This window comes from Gasterosteus aculeatus, chromosome 14, assembly GCF_964276395.1.
Source record: "Gasterosteus aculeatus chromosome 14, fGasAcu3.hap1.1, whole genome shotgun sequence".
In the NCBI taxonomy this organism is placed as follows: domain Eukaryota; kingdom Metazoa; phylum Chordata; class Actinopteri; order Perciformes; family Gasterosteidae; genus Gasterosteus; species Gasterosteus aculeatus.
In genome coordinates, this window is record NC_135702.1 from 3,250,438 (window position 1) to 3,267,750 (window position 17,313).

A 17,313-nucleotide genomic window follows, 5' to 3' on the forward strand; every position below is an offset into this window, starting at 1 on the left:
GTCGTGCAAAGCGAACACAGCGTGCAGACTTGCTTTCATGTGCACCTTAAGTCTGGAAAACATTTGAACAGGTTTTTTTTAAACGGAGAATTATGTATTACAACCAGATGCTTTGCTTTTTCGACCACCCCCCCCCCCCCCTCCGTAGTGGGCTGAAACGTACCCACACACTTGTTCCCCTGGTTTTACTCTGTGCAGCAGGCGGAACCCGGCAGAACCCGGCAGTCCTCCTGCTGGAAGGATTCACACAACGCGCCAAACCAGAAGTTACCTTGGAGCTATTTGTGGGGCTTCAACCGACAACTTTATCAGTTACTCTGCTGATCATGGGCTCCCCCCGAATAGATTTGGTCGCTGAAATGTCAAAAAAGATGTAAGAGACGTTCATTGAAATTATCCACAGTCCAAGATGACATCTTGAAAATCTTGTGTGTTTTAATTGATTGCAAAAACAAACAAAGATATGCTAAAAAAAACTAATTTCATATATTTGATTGCTGGGACTTTTTAGTCCAGCTAGAGATGTTGCAACATGATGGACGAAGGCCTCAGCACATCCATCGCTCTCCTCCTGCTGATCCTCGCCGTAAACAGGAAACTCAACCGTGTTTCAGGAAGTGAGGTCACAGGCGAGCGGGGCTAGAAGGAAGCGGTTCTCAACCGCTCACCCACCTGCTGGTTGAGTCAGCGCCAACAGGCCGCCGCTGGCTCACGGGCCGAGACGCATGGCGTTGAAACTGCGTTCCAGCTGGGGGGGACGGCTCGGGTCGCTTTAGACATTCGTGCCAACGGGCCGAAGAGCTGCTTGAGGAAGACTTCAGCCGTGAAGTCCTTCTTCCTCGAGTTCTTGCGAATAACGAGGGTGCCAGACCTCGCGGGGTCGGGTGATGAAATGTAACGGAAGAGGGTGAAGACAGAGAGAGAGACAGATCTTCGTCACATACGTGCACATTTAAGAACCCTGGAAACCGCCTTTGTGCAAACACAAACCGAGGAAGGAGGTGCGAAGATGTGGTGCAGCGTGTGACTTTGTCTCAGTGGAACACGGGGCTGGAGAAAAATAAATGAAATGTATAAACGACAGTTTCATAACTAACAATAGAGGCATCGCACTTGAAATAATCGCTCTTCATCGAGAGCTAACAGACTGGACACCACACACACACACACACACACACACACACACACACACACACACATGATATCAGCAGTACTGTACCCTCTAACGTTGGGTCTCGCCGGCCTTTGGCGAAGCGACTACTGCACCTTTTCACTATGACACGTCGGGAGTGTTTCACTTCTCTGGCGCGCTTCCTTCGGGAACTGTGACTTTTCTCGCCGTCGCATGAGCCGTCTAAGTCGTCTCTGTCCGCGGGACGAACAGGGTGTCTCAGGCGAGGCAAGGACATGGACAGGGCGTCAACGCCGCTGAGAGAGCAGCAGCTCCGGGTGAGTCGAACGGCCCCCGGCGCCCCCCCCCGTTTCATTGTTACAAATATAGCGCGTTGCTTTGTGCGAAGCGGTGAGTGTGTGTGTTGTCGCGTTGCCGTGGGAGACGGCTCGAGAGGTGTTTGTAATTGTCGGCACGCTTCTGTCCGCTGCCCCCCCCCCCCCTTTTACCCCCCCATGCAACCAAAGAAGGGAAAGTGGGATTGTGTGGAGAGGCCTTTCCCAGCGCCACTCTCTCGTGTCGTTAAAGGTGCTCCAGACTTTGCCGGCGGGGGCGCAGACCTCATGACCGTGTGTTGTTTTTTTTGGGGCGGGGGGGGGGGGGGGGGGGGGGGGGTTGTGTAATATAAGTTTGTAACAGCTTGGGGCAAGACTGAGATTTCCTCAGTGCTCGCTGCTTTTGTATCTCATCTTGGCTCAGTCCCCCCCGGCTCCCCCCCCCCCGCTGCCGTTCCCTTGACATCCAGTGCACTTCCACGGCTGAAACCCGAGCTAGTTTGTCTCCTTCTGTCCCGGTGCTGAAGTCAGTGGGGGGGAACGAGGGGGGGAGGTGTTACAGACAATCCACCCCCCCCCCCCACACTGAATCTTTTACCCACCGCCACCCACCTGCTGACTCAGTGAAACCAGGCCGAGCCTCCTGAGCCCTTTTCTTTGAAGAAGCACCGTGACAGTAAAACAGTGATGAATGGATCCGCACCGTGTAGCGGTCAGTGTGTTGGGCTGCACCGTGGGGGGGGAGGGGGAGAGAATGGAACACAGTGGTGGGACGGAGGCATTCTGACGAATGAAGGTACACGCTGACTGTGAAGTACTTTGCATATCTGATGACATCTCCAGGAAGCTGTGACGGGCATTTCCTCCGCTTCCTCTGCACGCTCACACTGTAACGCACGCTGAGATGTCCTTCCTTGACGTTCCCCACGTCCTTCCGCGCCCCTAAAACGCCGCATGGGGGTCTGATTCGTTTTCTCGCGTCGTCCGTGAACAGGTGACTCAGTCCTTCCCGCCACCCACCGGCGGGGGGGGGTGGGGGGGCTCTAATCTGCAGTCAGGGCCTGTGGTGTTGTTTTTGAAGCCGGCCTCTAATCTGCTGTAACAGTGGCCATTATGCCGCCGCCGCCGCGGCGTGACGCCACCTGAGCCCTGCAGCGCTGCGCTAATCACTGCAACACGCTGCAAGTGTTTGGCTTGGAGGGCAAAAAAAACACGCCGGAAGTCACGTATGACGAATTGTCACGCATCTACCTGCACAAAGCAACTAATACGAAACGTTCACCTCTGGAGTGTTTCTGCGGCCTGTGTTCGTTATCCCCAAAGCACATGCATGTGACCGCACAGCTCGTGTGTGTGTGTGTTCGGACACGTGGTGAAGACGCTTCGCTGTGTTACATCCCACCTCTCCGCCTGGGCTCTTTCGTTATCGGGATGTTCGGTGAGGCGCGGTGGGCGCGGCGGGTTTGCTGAATGTTGGAGAGCAGCCATGTGTTCTCCCTAAGAATGTCTTCTCACGGTCATCGATATTATTACAGCTTCCACGCCTAGAATTAGCCGCTCACTTTTTCCTCTTTGGCCTTTCAAGTGGCTGATGTTAATGGACGCCATCGTGTGTTACGCTCAGTTCTTCCAGCTCACGCTTCTCCTGTGAATTAAACCCACATTTTGGTGATTATTCGGAGGCCTTGTCGAAGCCGAAGGACGCTTCGCGGTAGTAATAGTACGTCATTGTGGCACGTTAATTCTCTCCCATTGTGCTTGGAATTGGAATTATCGTTCTTTCATTTTGGCGTTATTTAACGTCGGGCATTTAGCGGGACGCTGTGGACATTTATCGACGTCAATGAGGCCGGACAGAGAGGTCGAATGTGCCACTAAATGCTTTTTGGCAGTGCATGGCGTTGGAAATGACAGGCATCGCACCGTCCGGCGAGTTGTCGCGTCCGTTCAGCAGCAGGGCGCTCGCCACGTCTCCCCGAGGAGGAGCTGGCTCGCGCTGCGCGTTAGCGCGCGTGTGCAGCTGTCGCGCACGCAGAGCGCTCATCAGACGTCGAGTAGGTATCTGCGGGAAACTTTGGCGGGACAGTGAAAGCAGCTCACTGAGGCCTTGCAGAATATTCCAGCATTTGTGTGCAAAAATAAAAAGAATAAAAAAGAATAAATAAACAGGTTTAAGTGTTGACCTTCATCCTGCATAGAATAAAGGATATATAAGGAGCTCAAATAGCTCACGCTAGTAAGAACGAGCGTTTTTGCATCGCTGCTTCCCCTGGTCTGAAGTTTCTTTCAGTCACTTTTTGGTCAGATGCTGAAATGAGGTTTGCGGTTGACACAAAGCCTGAGAGAACATAATAAAAGTGCACGTCAGTACCAGAGTGCTTTTCTTAATTAAGAAGACGCTTGCCGACGGGGGGGGGGGGGGGGCTAAATGAGACGACTGAACAGCAGCCGGCCTCCAGCGCACGTGTGGCAGCGAGAGGCCGTAGTTTGTTTATAGCATCGCGTTTTAACCACCGCGAGACAACGGGTTTCAGTGAAGCCTCGCAGAACATAGCGGGTCCCTTTATAAACGTTTTATTCTGCAGTAATCCGGAATAACCCCACGGATCTTTTCTGTGCGATGAACCCGACGCTGACAGCCAAAAAAGAACATCTATTTCTGAGCGGAACACGTGAGCGAGTCACGCGAGTCGGGTTCCGAGTGCAAACCACACGATGTATGTTCTGCCGTGCCTGCCAGCAGACTTCTACACGTCAGACCGGGTTATTCCTCCGCTGACATGTTAAAGCAAGGAAGTACAGTAATCATATTCTCTGTAATTATTGTGCTTTAAACACAACTTGGAGGTCCGCCTGCACCCTCCTCTCCGCAACGTGTACCATCATGGCAGAAAGACCAGCTGTGCTTGTTCTCGTGACGGCCAAAATGTTGAGTAAACAAACAAACATGCGTGTAAACAAACAACGCGCGTTGGTTCGATAGCAATCGATGGCACAGGCCTGCTCTGGATAAATGTTTTCCAGCCGTCCTGCTCTGATCGTGATGTAGATGCAACGTCTTTGCTACTTGTCATGGATACCAATGCATTAGCGATGAGATCGTATTGGCGGGTACACACACCAGGTCGTACCGATACGGATTCATTTCTCATTTTGCTGCAGCCGTCATGTTCTGCTCCATGCGACGCCGCTCGCTTTGGAAGTGTCTAGTTTCGGACGTTTTCCGTAATTCCAGAGAATGTGTTGTATAAGATTTAAAGAGCTTTACCGCCCCCCCCAAAAAGGAACAAACACAGCTCAGGGGGAACAATGGCTAACGTGTGTTTGCTGGCTCAGCGGGAATAATCCACGGGAGCGCCGCGTCCCATTGGCTGGTTCGGGTGGTTGGGAGGGAGGTGTAGTAATCAGATTAATGACAATGTCACTTCATCGACTTGTGCGCCGCGTACAACATTCCTGTTGCCCTCCTCCCGTCACCCCGCCGATGAGCATCTCCTCTTGGATCACCAGCGTGCTCGACATGTACCGCATCTTCTTCTAAGTACCCCGACGTGAGCGAGCCGCGTTCCTCTCTGGTGCTTTTTGCTCCTCCGAGATGGATTAACTTCCGTCCGGAGCTCCGTCTTCTCTCTCTTTTTTTTTGTTTTAACCCGTCTGACTTTGACTTAGACCATGCTGCGGCGAAAAAGCGAGTTTTTTGTTTTCCTGGAGAGCGTCCGCTCCTCGAAAGCGGAGGAAACGGAGGAGCCGAAGGAAGAGCCGGCGAGCGCGTACGAGGAGTATCTGCAGTTGCTGATGCAGATGAAGACGACGAGCGGCGTAAGTGAGCCGGTTCTCTTTGAGAAAAGAGCTTCGTCCGGGCGACAGCTTGTAGGACTTTAGAAGAAAAGCCAGAACCTAATTCTGAAATTCTGTAGTAAAACGTTTATCTATTTTTGTCCATGAATGAGAAGACCCCCCCCCCTGCCCCCCCCCCCCCTCCACTTCCAGTCACAAACGCAATTTCCTCTTTCATTAAAATGAAGAAACCGGCCCCCCGTGTACACGGAACTGTTTCTCGCCGGAGACATGGACGTTGGTGGAGGGATTAAGTAACAGCCGGGGTGGAAGACAGGAGAGGGGGGGGGGGCTATGTGCACAAACAGGCGCAGGGGAAGAAATGCTTTATGGACATGTAAGCATGACACACGTGTGCGTGCGCCAACACGCAGCGGAGGCGTCCGTTTCTATTAATATCCACACGGCATGCAAACAAGCCCTCTTACACATAAGGTCACCCAACCCCCCCCTCGCCACCCCCCCCCCCCCAAACAGCTGCTGGTATTCAGCAGGCCACAGGACCACTTCCCCCGTGGTCACATGTGTTTGTTTTGTTCCCTCATCGAATAATTTGGGATTTATACCCCCCCCCCCCCCCCCCTTGCTCCCCATCAGGCCGGCGATGACTGATCCTGAGCATCGGTGTGTTCAGTGGTCATTTAAAGGGCCGACACACCCTGGTGAACCTTCGACATCCCCGACCAGAAACAGCTCTCCATTACTCGAAGCGTCGGTCACGAGCCCTTTTTTTCCTCACATTGCCCCCCCCCTCCCCCCTTCCCCCCCCACACACTGCTTTCTTGCACAAAGCGCCGTGTGTGTTTGAAAGAAGGTTCGGCATCTCCCGCAAATAATTTGTCCTCGCGGCCCGGCCGCCCACCTGCTGCGGTCGGTAGGAAGCACAGAGCTTTTGGGTCAACGTGGCGGCTTCTCTGCGGCGTTGCTTCCTTCGCAGAGGCAGCGTGTTGGCTTCGCAGGAACAATCGGGCCGTTTGTCCGAAATGCGGAATAAAGAAAGAATTGGCAGGAAGCCTCAGACGCTAAACGCTTTAGCTTGTCAGCAGTCGGGGATCCTGAAGTAAACTCGTTCATTCGTCCTCCCCATCGTGGTTCCAATAGACGAAAAGCACAGCGGCGCTTGCTCTTCATGGGACTGAGGGGTTCTTAGATGTTCTTAGTACACACACACACACACACACACTCGATCTTCACTGTGATCATGGGAGCAGCACGCCGACCCCTGCAGAGGTGGCGACGCGTAATAAAGCAGGAAGTGGCCCCTGGGGGCGGCGTTTCTTCAGAGGGAAAGACAATCCCGTTATCGCCGACCTTGTAAAAAGGTTCCACCCACTCGGCTGCTCTCTTCCTTTGCAACCCACAACAATGGATCCATCTTGATCTCATTATCTTGTAAAGGGGGGGGGATCGTGTGTCAAATAGTCGTCATTCAGTGTGTTCAGAATCTAATCAGCGAGGCTGAAAACCAGAGGTTTCATCTGAATCGGTTGCTAACGTGCTCTGGTTGAGAAAAGGGCGCAATAATCTCCGTCGGCGGTTGGGACGGGTTGGAGATCAGAAGGCTGATCCCCAAACGAGCCCCGTGTTTGTTTTTTCTCGCATATATTTAGTTTGCGTCTCCTTTTGTTCTCTGGCTCGAACCGCTCTCCCCGTTTCCTGGGCGATAAAACAATATTTGGCTGTTCCATTTATCGCCCTTTCATGTACTATTGTGTCCCGGAAAAACAAGCAGAGTGGGGCGGGTTTCGTTTCCTCCAGGACCCCCCCCCCCCCGCCTCTCCTTCTGCCCCACACGTATTCCCTCCCGTAGGAACAAGGTCAGGTGTCAGAGGTCGCAGATGACAGAACGGCAGTCAGAGTTGAAGCAGGAGGCCTCCACAGGTTTAAATATTGTTCCTGTAACTGTTCAGCCAGTAGCTGTTCAGCTCGCATGTTGTGCACACGTGACTAACAGCAACGGGAAAGAGGATTTATGTTTTTAAATACACGTGTTCGTGCTGAGTCTTTCTTCCGGGAGGTGCTCTCCAGTTCCAGAGGGAAAATAACACCGTTGTTATTTGTCTTGAGATAAAAGGGGCCGTAAAAAAACGGGTTGTGGGTTCTGTTCATAAATCACCCACAATAATAATAGTAATAATCGCATGGCTCAAAGGTTTAAAAGTCTTATTTGGCGAGAGGTCGATCCAAAGAGGCAGGGAGAGTCTACGGTAATGACAACAATGTTTTGTTGTCGTTCACGCGTTTCCCCACTCAGATCCTTCATTTATTATTAAGTGGCTCTTTCTCTCGCCGCTGGAGAATCTTTTTCCATTTTTACCTCCATCCTGATTCCGGTCTGATGTCAGCAGAGATTCATGAGCGGGGTGATAAGCTTTTATTTTTTTTTCTCAAACAATTGGTATTACATGTGAAATACGGCAGCAGTTGGAGTTCATGACATTACAGCAGCACCTAAAATGAATCCCCCTCGCATGTAATCCCACCTCCCCTGATATCACTCCTCCTTTCGGCCCCCCCTCCTCCTCTGCCATCCCACCCATTCCACCTCACGCCTGATGGAGCATTCCGCCTGAATGCAGAGAGTGTGTGAGGCAGCCTCTCCTCCTCCTCCTCCTCCTCCTCCTCCTCCTCCTCCTCTCTGGGATTTCTCGCTCCTGACCAGAACTCTTACCGGGAAACCGCTCGCTACAACCGCGCCGTCTCTTTGTCATCCCGCCCGAGTCGGGAGTCGGCGGGGGGAGAGTCAGCGGACATTGTTCCAAAACCCGGACGCTTATCTGCGCTTCGGATACCTTGGGAATGGTCCCGTGGACGCCTTCGCTGACCTAACCTCAGCCTTTTGTTGAGCTGGAGGGGGAGGAGGAGGAGGAAGAGGAGAAGAAGAAGAAGAACACGGGTTTAATGGCTTTTTTTCCAGGATATTCCAAAAGGCAAAGCATTACAAACAGGGACTCGCTGGAGAGGATGTTGCCCCTGCAAAAAAGGGTAATCACAGTTGTGTGTGTGGAGAGAAGGGAGGAGGAGGAGGAGGAGGGGGGAGGTTGTTATGTGCATGATGTGGCTGCAGTGACCTGGAGCTGATTGTCGGCTGCTCTCCACCAGGGATGGTTGGCGATGATGAAGTAATGCTGTCCGATGACTTGAGTGAGTGTGAGACGTCAGCGGGTCGGCGCGTGAGTGGAAATAGATGAATAAAGTAGAACGGGCGTCAGAAAGGTGATTCGGAATCAAATGCCGTATTGTTTGGCTTTATCTCGCCATTCTTCTCTGTGAGTGGCTTATTGCAGATTGATTGCTCATTGAAACTGCTTTACAATGCAGACTGGAAACCTCCCCCCCCCCACCACCACCACCACCACCCGCCCCCTGCGTGCAAAGTGCTCTCTCCATTGTTGTCCTTGAGTGCTTGAACTGGGGAGTCGTTCAGTTCGCTTCAGAAAGCCGCCTCGAGCTGATCTCGTCACGATCCGCGACACACGCCGCCCGCCGGGCTGCGACGGGACGCCGTCCCGAACGCTCAGATTCCAGGAACAAACTCGGCCCCCCCCCCCCCCCCCGAGAAACCCGAACCTTCGAGTTCGAGAGCAGCTCATCACCACAACCGCTTCCTGCGAACTTCAAGATGGAAACGCTCTGAGTGCAGAGACGCTCTGAGCGCGTCGTGTGCCGTCGGCTCAGAGAACAGGGGACCGTCGCACACTTCGCGTCGCCGTGCAGGAGCCGTTAGCTGGACTCGGGGCGACTACAGACATGGTGGAGGAGAGGATGGGGGACTGTTGGAGTCACACCAAGGTTGTTTGGTTAAGTGTTCATCTTTAAAAACGTCACCCTGCGTTGATGAGCGTGTGGCTGTCTGTGTGTGTGTGTGTGTGTGTGTGTGTGTGTGTGTGTGTGTCCATTGCAGATGCAAATGTTCTGTGTTTGATGGATTTGGAGACGGGACCTCGGCCGACTGGAGGCTCATTTTTCTTCGGTCACCAGCAGATAGTGAATGATGAGTTCAGGCCCAGCAGCTGTGTTTGGTGGTTGGTGGTGGTGTCTGTTTACGAGCTGCGCTCCGTCACACTTAAAGCGCATTTGAAAAGTCTGCAACTTAAAATGAACGTGCGTCCGTCGCAGGCCGGGAAAGGTGGCTCCTGGAATGTTTTTGTCGCTTCTGGCTGATCTGTGGTTTGGAATAAACACCGACACATGTGTGCCTCATTGCTCTGCTCGAGGCGCAGAGACAATATTTATATTCTCCTACTTCTTTCTGCCAACTCGATATTTTCACGTTGCATTCTACCTGGTATTTGAAGTTTGTTTTCTTCTTCTTGCAGGATCAGTTTGACAACTTGGAGAAGCACACACAGTGGGGGATCGAATACGTGGAGAAGTACACCAAATTTGTCAAGGAGAGGTCGGAGATTGAAACCAGCTATGCAAAACAAATTAGGTGAGTTCTCGAGCTGATTTATGATCCAAGACAAGAGATTGACAGTGACCTCTGACCTCCCTCTCTAGGGATATTTATCCTACGGGACAAACTACTTTAGCAGCAAAATATGAATAAGCATAATTGCTTTAATCATACATATGTCGATGTAGAAACAGGGGATTTCTGTTTCCTCCTCCATCTTTTCCTATCCGCCTCTCTGTCTCTCTCTCTCTGTCTCTCTCTCGCTCGCTCGCTCGTGCATGTCTCACTGTCTGCTGTTGCTGGCTTCTGCTCCACGCAAGAGGAAGTCAGGTTGTGGGGGGGATGGGGGCGGAGCTTGTGTTTCCATAGAGACGAGTAGATATCAGCATTATCAACCCCAGGTCTGACCCAGATTTTTTTTTTCCCCCTCCAACCACAACTTGTCGGCCCGCCTCCACCCCCCCCCCCAGTCCTACACACACACACACACACACACACACACACGATGGTGCAGTCGTTGAGGAGCAGTCCTGCACTGAGAGGATCCATCTCTTAACTCATCATGGATCCCGACACAGTAGGAGATGCCCCCCCTCCCCTCAACCCCCCCCAACCGCCACGGCAAATCCGCAATCCTCATCTTTAAAGCGGGCCGGATATGTCTAATGCTTTAAAGGACTGACCCCCCTCCTCCCCCCTCTTACATAGCGACAGGCCAATACCAATCTAGTATTCACATAGCAACAGATCCTCCACAGAGGACCCGCTTTTACAGAATTAAGTCCGCCTGAGATAATAGGACTAGCCGTCTGTGTTTACATGCATTCACCCCCCCCCCCCACACCACCCATCACCCCCTCCCCCACAAACACCACAGCACAGCATGCAGCATGAGACCGTCTCATATTTATGCACCTTACTTTCGACTCATTTGCATCTTAGTAAGAACATTATTTAGTGTTTAGGTGCATTTACGCCCCTTTTACCGTGTTGCTTACGCACCATCATTCGTCCTTAGTTTGATCCAGAACAAATCAAAGCGCCGTTTTTAAGAAATGGTGTGGTCCGCATAGTACGGTCAGCTTTACAGAACTTCAGCCTCCACAGATGGTGCGGATGTTTTCAGTCAGTGTGCTTACACAGAGGGCCCGCTGTCAAACTGACTGTTATCTACGCACGCACGCACACACACACACTGTCTCTCTGAACTGAGGAAATTAGTATGTACTGACAGGATACCGTGAACGATAAGGTTTTCCTGTGTTTTTAACACGTTACGTTGTCTGGCTCCATGGCCGTATCTTGTGAGTTCACATGATGACTAAAGAATGCATTCAGTAGATTTATTCTTACGTTACAATCATAGACGTCACCCACTGGTTGGCGATGAAGCTTTCATTGTGGCCGCCGGCCAGCTCGTTTTGAAGTTCCTAAATTTGACACCGTGTCCGGCCACAGCCTGTCACTCACAGTAAGCCCGCCCTGAACTACATGACAGAGCCTTCATGCCTCCCCAATTGAACGGCATCGATGGCTGCTACGCCACCCTGTTCCACTCCTGCACTAATCCATGAATAATCCTCTTCCCCTGCATGGATGTAAACACAATGCTCCAGTCTAGTCATTGCAGGGCAATGCATTAATGCCCCCCTCCCCCACATTCCAGTCGGGTCATAATCCATAACACAGTGGGAATAAAGTCCCGCTCACCAAAGAGACTGGGTGAGGGGAAGGTGGGGGTGGGGTCTGTCTTTATTGGGGTTACAGTGTATGAAGCAGCACACACACACACACACACACACACACACACACACACACACACACACTTACACAAACGTTAATTCATTTACCTAATGGAGCTGCTACCATTATTTTGGCAGGTTTGTTAGATATGTTAATGCGGGCGATTATATATATGACGCGAAAAAGCCCTATAATTAGATATGGGGTGAGAAGGACAGGGAGAGAGATCTGCCTGGCAACAGTGCAAAGCCACCAGGGAGGAGAGGCGAGGGGGGGGCACGGCGAGACACACATTTCACATATCTTTTTTTTACACGTGTATTATTCATTACATGTGGAACACTTTAAAACTTCATTCATCACGCCGAAATTCAGATTGTAAATCGTGCATTCATTGTGGCACAGAGGGTATTTAGGGAAGTATTTCTAACCACAGGAGGAGAGGGGGGGGGGGGGGGGGGGGTTCATTCGCGGACTGTCCGCATGCCGGGAGTCCTTGAGTGAGTCAGTAAATCTCGAGATGCTCACAGCCGCTTTACAGACAGCTCCTGTTGCCCGGGATGGGTTAAAATGCAGAGGTTAAAATGGAACTTTTATATTAAACATTTTGTTGTTTTTGAAGGGTTCAAAATATATTCTGGATAAAAAAAATGTAAATGATCAGGTCAAAAAGTGCTTTTAAATAATATCTAAATATATTAGGTTGAAAACGTCATGGAAAAAGAAGCAACAAAATATTAGGTCAAAAAATATTTAGAAAAAAAAAAAGTCTAAAAATGATGAAAAACATTGAAAAATGTTTTGAAAAAAGTCAAATATTAGGTGATGATGAAGATGATAGAAAAAGTCCCAAAAATGTTAGGCCCAAAAATATTTTGAAATTTTATTTGAAAGCTTTGATTGTATAAAAAGTTATAAGTAAGATCCAAATTCTCATTTTGTTTTATCACAGATAAAAGTGCCGATAAAGACATAAGATGCAACAAAGTTGCAGAAATACATTTCAATTTCCTCTGCAGTGTTTTTAAGATTTGAATGGCTTTTTTCTTGTAGGTGTCGGCCTGCATTTTTGTTTTCGTGCAATACTTGGCTCGTTCATTTTGAAACGGAGAACAGTGCTCTTAAATTAGACAAAGGATCCTGAAGGCATAAGCTCACAATGTGCACCCAAATCCGTCCGAGCAGAGCCCATGTTATGATGCAAACAGTTAGCGAAAGGAACGTGACACGATGTAAGCAGTCAACCCGTCACAACGGTGTAGGGAAGGATATTGAAAGAACGCTATAACCATAAGTCCGGATAAGTCAATGCCATCAATATAAATGCACAGACGCCGTGCATTCCCATCCATCTCTACACAGCATCTCATTCCTCCTCCTCACGCTGCACTCGTCTTGACTCAAAACGGGGCCTACAATGGCCGTGTGTTGTAAAGCATGTTTGCTTCTGGTGACTGGCTCTGCGTGCGTACAGTACATACTCCTGGGGGGCATGATTCATGACCCCGACGAGCTGAAAGGGGATGTAGTGGAAGCAGCGGAAAGCACTCTGCTGGTGCACTGGGGGATCCTTTGCCAGGGAAATGTAATAATAACGGTGCACACTGGGCTCTTAGGAGAGATACGCTAGGAAATGTCTGACGAGTCTGAACTCTTTGTCCACACAGGAATTTATCAAAGAAGTATCAACCCAAGAAGAACTCACGGGAGGAGGATGAGAGCAAGTAAGTCAAAGGATCTTGCACACGTGGAATAGACTGAAAGAATATTTGTGGAACGCTGACGGATTGAGAAGTGACAAGAGCACCTGTATAACCGCGGCGGGATGTTTGTTGTACAGTTGGCTTTTGTAGGAAAATGGCCAGGCTCGCGGTTTCTGGTCGTTAGGCTAAGGTGAGCTAACTGCTGGGTATGCCCCAAAAATATGACACTGTTCCTTGACATTTAAAAATATTTTAATTAAAATATTTCTAAAAATTCAAAATGCAGTCAAAAAAAAGAAAAACAATATAAGGTCGAACATTGTTGTTTTGAAAAAAGCTAAGCTAAGCTAAGCTAAGCCAACTGCTCGGTATTAACCTAAAATGTGACATCGTGACCTTTACATTTAAAAATATTTAAAAAAAAGAAAGAAATATTGAGTCAAAATTTATTTTTAAATTAAAAAGAGTGTTCAAAAAAGAAAAAAAATATTAGGTCAAAAATTGTTGTTCAAAAAGTCCAAAAACTAACTAAAATATTTTGTTCCTCTTTGCATCAGAATCTGTCACAATACTATTGTGACCGCCCTCTGCAACTCTGATATCGCTTCCTGTCGCCCCGGCAGGTACACCTTCTGTCGAGCCTTCCTGACGTCCCTCAACGAGTTGAACGACTACGCGGGTCAACACGAGGTCATCGCGGAGAACCTGACGTCTCAAATCATCACCGACCTTTCGCGCTTCCTGCAGGACCTCAAGGCCGAGAGAAAATCGGTGGGAAATATTTCCGTAATTCACTGTTTGCTGGTTCCGCATCATCTTGTCTCCCAGTGAAGTTACTTGAGACAGAAGGACACGGATTCAGTGAAGGAAAAACAAAACACACACTGGCCTTTAAGAAATGAAGTAGCCCATTCTCTCCGCATATTCTATTCTCTACGGACTGAGGTCATCGCTGAGTAAATATAGATACACCCCAAAGGGCAGAATGTGTCTGAGCGAGTCCTTCTCATGGAACAAAGTCTCTCTCTCATTACAGGCTCGTTTCTCCCTTTTGTAAACCGCCTGACACACACTGTTCTCAGATGCTAAAGTCCCTTTTCCTCCTCGCCGTCACAAAGTGGCGGGCCTGCTGTGCCTGATTCGGAGATAACAATGAGGCGGCCCGCTGAAGCCGTGGAGTCAGTAGAGCGGCTGAGTAAAAAAAGAAACCACCCAGCTGGAAAAGAAGTAGTCTCGCTAAATCTGTCACAGGCTCTTGAGTCACGGAAGTCCAGCTGAGGGAACTGGAGTGGAAAACCCAAACCAGAGGGCCGTTCAGAGGCACATTGGTCCTTATTAAGAGTACATGTGCTCAACTGGTGATGCTCGTGTTGCTGGATCTGCCTCCTGATTACAGGGAGCGCCGTGTCTCATGACCAGTTTGGATTTCCAGAGAGGAAAGGGGATTTTTTAACGATTCAGAGGGGGAGTCATCCGCCGCCCCGGGGTCCGTTCCGCTCCTTTGGCTTTGCTTTAGCCTGGCCTGGTTTGGTTTGGCTCGGCCTGGGATAGTGTCTGTCTCTCTAGTGTCCACGCAGAGGGTCATGGTGAGACCCCTCCTTTGTCATGTGTTTGCCTCTTGTGACGGGAAAAAAAAAAGAGCCATTGCTGGGAAAGGGTGGGGGAGGTTCCCTCAATACCGTGAACCCAAAAGATTGTCTCTTCTGAACAGAAGATCGTTTCAGCTAAGCGTCATTGAGCAAATAGTTTCTCAGTCGCATTCAGAACTCTGTCCCCGGGGGCCAAATCTTCTTTTCATATCAGGTTTCATTGCTCACTAGCAGCCTCTGCTCAGTAAATCCAGGCTTTCGTAGTGAGTCACAAAGGTAAAGAAGCCGTTGCTCATGAGCCACTGGGTTCATTCACATGGCTTTCTGAGGACGGCGCCGGGCTTTTTTTTCTTCTTTTGGGACTGGCGTCGATGTCAGACGAAGCTATGCAGGCCGACCCAGACGCCGGGATCAGAGGAGGCTCAGCTCCCGCCTCCGCTGGGTTCGCAGACAGTTTATTAGACAGGTAAACGGCAAATAAATACCCCACTAGTTTCTCATGTGGGTTTGTTGTTACGAGAGAACCTCTTGCTAAGCTCAGCATGGGGTGGCACAGCGGGCGAGGGCACCAGGGCTTTCTTTAAGGAGAGCAGATATACTCGTTTTTGCAAAAGTGGAACCTGGTTTCACAGCTCAGAATAAAGCCACGGGAATAAATCTCCAAATGGGCCGTGACCTCAGCGAGATGCCATGTTGTTCTCCTGGCGGTACGTGGCGAGTGGGCCGGGTTAACGTGAAGGAACTGGACTGTGATAAAGTGTCCGGTCAGCAAACTGTCGTCCTCAGCAGGCCTCTGATCACACGGCTCCGGCGGTCTCTCCCATGAGGATTGATAAAGACCCTTAAAGACCCATAATGACCTCCAGGGACCTCCCAGTCACGGCAACAACGTCGCCATTCTGTATTTACTGCTTTACCTCCTCACGCGCCTCCTCGTGCCGAGTGGACAGACAAAAGGGGGGCTGAGAGGGAGCGCTGATCTTCCCGATGTGCCCTCAACCCGAGGAGAAAAGTGGCGCTCCTCGGGGAGCACGTAAGCGTCCCTCCGGTGCGCAGAGCTCCTGTGACTCGTGGCTGTTCCTGGTGCCTGACGATCACACGCGTGTCCACAGCTGCGCGGGGCTGCAGGCTGCACGTTCCTGTGAACTAAAGCGGGGAGCGCGTCAGCCAGAGCCGCCAGTAGAATCAAAGCCGGGGGTCCTTTGCGTCGTGTCACAGACCTCCTCATCCTAGCATGTCCTCATCCTCCTCCACTGAAGGCACCATCATGCACACCTGGAAAAATATTCAATACAATTCCATTTGGAATGCTCTGACTTCACGCTCTGCTCAGGATGCCCTCTGCTCTGCTACTATGGCTCGGATTCCCGTATTTATTTAAGTCCCATTACATTTAAGTCCCAGAAGTCCCAGACAGCGGCAGCGGGCGGGGGGGGGGGGGGGGGGGGGGGGTGGGGAGGGGGGGAGGGAGTACCTCTGCAGTCTATGAATAAACACAGAGAGGGCTGCAGAACATCTGCCTGAGTCCGGCTGCAGCATTTATACCTGCGTGCCAGATGGCCGATAGTCCCAAGCGATGATGCGCTCTCCTTTATGGGCTTTGAGGGGGAGTGAGCTCATGCTTGGTGCTTCTTGGCTGCAGGCCGTCGTCCTCCAACAGGATTTGGGCGGAGAAGTATTTTGCTTGGTTTACATTTGTTTATCTACGGGAGGTTTGTTTATGAGACGCTGGATATTTCTCAAATATGTTATTATGGAGACAAATGTTTGGTTGAAAAATGCTCCACGGTAACCATGATGTCACCCGGTGTTGTGAAAAAGGCCTCATTGTATCTTCGCTGTCTCTTATCATGAGACTTCTTTCGGAATTTTTTTTTTTTTTATCGTACGGGAATTTGAAGGTCAGGGTCTTAAAAAAAACAACAAAAGGCTCGAGGCTCCGCAAATGTCCCCCGTTTCTGTGAGAGCTGTAATACTTCCTCTGAAACACTGGAGCACTTCCTTATTCAGCTGAGCTTCCCTCTAATCTTGAGCGTAGGAGAAGTGCGACTCTTTGAGGTGAACCAGGGCGCGTTTTCACTACTCTGTTCGGGTGCGATGAACCTTTCGTACCCGTCAGTCTTGATTTCACATCTCTTGCGTTTGAGGTGCTGCACGGAGCACTGAGCGCTGAAACGCCGGCCGAAGCTTCCTGCTCTCAGCTCGGCCACCGAGCCGATAACCTGAGCGTAACCAGGGGCCGCCGCGTTGATGGTCCGCTCTCAATGCCACACGGGGCGTCTGGTATGTTGTACCGGGTTAACGTGACCCCCGGCGGCGGCGGAGGAATTATCTGCATGTTTGATAAGCAAATGAAAAAATAAGGCCCCAATTAGGTGGTGTGATTTTTATACGTAAGTAGCTCGTATCAAGCAGGGACGTTTGTTTCGTGGATCAGGCGATTAACAAACCTTTAAAAGTAAAGAAAGAAGCAGACAGGAGTTCCTCAGTTTAATGATGCCCACATTGCTGACGTCACATGAGGTTTCTGCACTGAGGTCATGTGGACCTGGGGCCCAAGCAGACGGACAGGACAGTTATTTTTTAACTTCACAAG

The 17,313-nt window shown here is 50.4% G+C and overlaps 1 protein-coding gene and 1 long non-coding RNA gene across 23 annotated transcripts in view; one reads left to right on the forward strand and one right to left on the reverse strand.

Moving 5' to 3' along the window:
* Positions 1-17,313, forward strand: part of fnbp1b (formin binding protein 1b) — a 31,931-nt gene that overhangs the window by 1,851 nt on the left and 12,767 nt on the right. For 12 of the 22 annotated variants that reach the window (XM_078088937.1, XM_078088939.1, XM_078088941.1 and 9 more), the window contains exons 1-4: positions 4,867-5,265; positions 9,603-9,718; positions 13,093-13,149; positions 13,752-13,899. In XM_078088937.1, the coding sequence (XP_077945063.1) occupies positions 5,119-5,265; positions 9,603-9,718; positions 13,093-13,149; positions 13,752-13,899 (468 nt within the window). In that variant the 5' untranslated portion in view covers positions 4,867-5,118. Of the gene's footprint in view, positions 1-1,300; positions 1,450-4,866; positions 5,266-7,845; positions 8,269-8,677; positions 9,076-9,602; positions 9,719-13,092; positions 13,150-13,751; positions 13,900-17,313 lie in introns of those variants that run through there. The other 10 variants (XM_078088943.1, XM_078088935.1, XM_078088936.1 and 7 more) reach the window with 4 other exon arrangements.
* On the reverse strand, positions 721-1,359 carry LOC144388311 (uncharacterized). Its single transcript, XR_013452639.1, has 2 exons — positions 1,220-1,359; positions 721-1,050 (listed from the first exon to the last, which is right to left on the reverse strand). It is a non-coding gene; the product is annotated as an uncharacterized LOC144388311 (long non-coding RNA).